At 67.0% G+C, this 467-nt stretch overlaps 1 protein-coding gene across 1 annotated transcript in view; it reads left to right on the top strand.

The window, feature by feature from the left end:
* Positions 1-467, top strand: part of LOC104496610 (solute carrier family 12 member 3-like) — a gene marked incomplete at its 3' end in the record, with an annotated part of 5,845 nt that overhangs the window by 4,002 nt on the left and 1,376 nt on the right. Inside the window, 1 exon segment of the mRNA XM_010139755.1 lies at positions 175-337. Coding sequence (XP_010138057.1) covers positions 175-337 — 163 coding nt within the window.

The raw sequence follows: 467 nt of genomic DNA, 5'->3' as shown, positions 1-467 counted from the left end.
CAGCATCCTGGGGAGCACCCGTGCCATTAGAGCACCCACGTAACCGGGATGTACTGGGGAGTGCGTCTCACTCGAGCTTTTGCATGCGGCTGGGCTTTGCCGCATGGATGACGTTGACGGGAGAGCACCGGGGGCAGCAGGACGGGCCCGGGGCCGGGAATCCCACCAGGCCAGGGCGGAGGTCGGTGCGCTGAGGGGGCGGGTTCCTGACCACCTGGTCTTTGAGCAGAGCATGAGCATGGTGTCTGGGTTCGGCCCCCTCATCACAGCGGGGATCTTCGGCGCTACCCTCTCCTCGGCACTGGCCTGCCTCGTCTCAGCCCCCAAAGTCTTCCAGGTGAGGGCGTGGTGCACCCATGGCCCCAGCTGCCAGCAGCGGGCAGTGCTCCTGGCCCGGTGCTCAGCGCTGTGACACCGGCTCTGCGGCCGTGGGCAGCCCCAGGAATAGGAAGACGCTGCCATAAGGG

This window comes from Buceros rhinoceros, unplaced genomic scaffold (genome assembly GCF_000710305.1).
Source record: "Buceros rhinoceros silvestris isolate BGI_N320 unplaced genomic scaffold, ASM71030v1 scaffold13987, whole genome shotgun sequence".
Lineage (NCBI taxonomy): Eukaryota > Metazoa > Chordata > Aves > Bucerotiformes > Bucerotidae > Buceros > Buceros rhinoceros.
The sequence above is the reverse complement of the archived record's forward strand: the minus strand, read 5'-3'. Positions and strand labels throughout refer to the sequence as shown.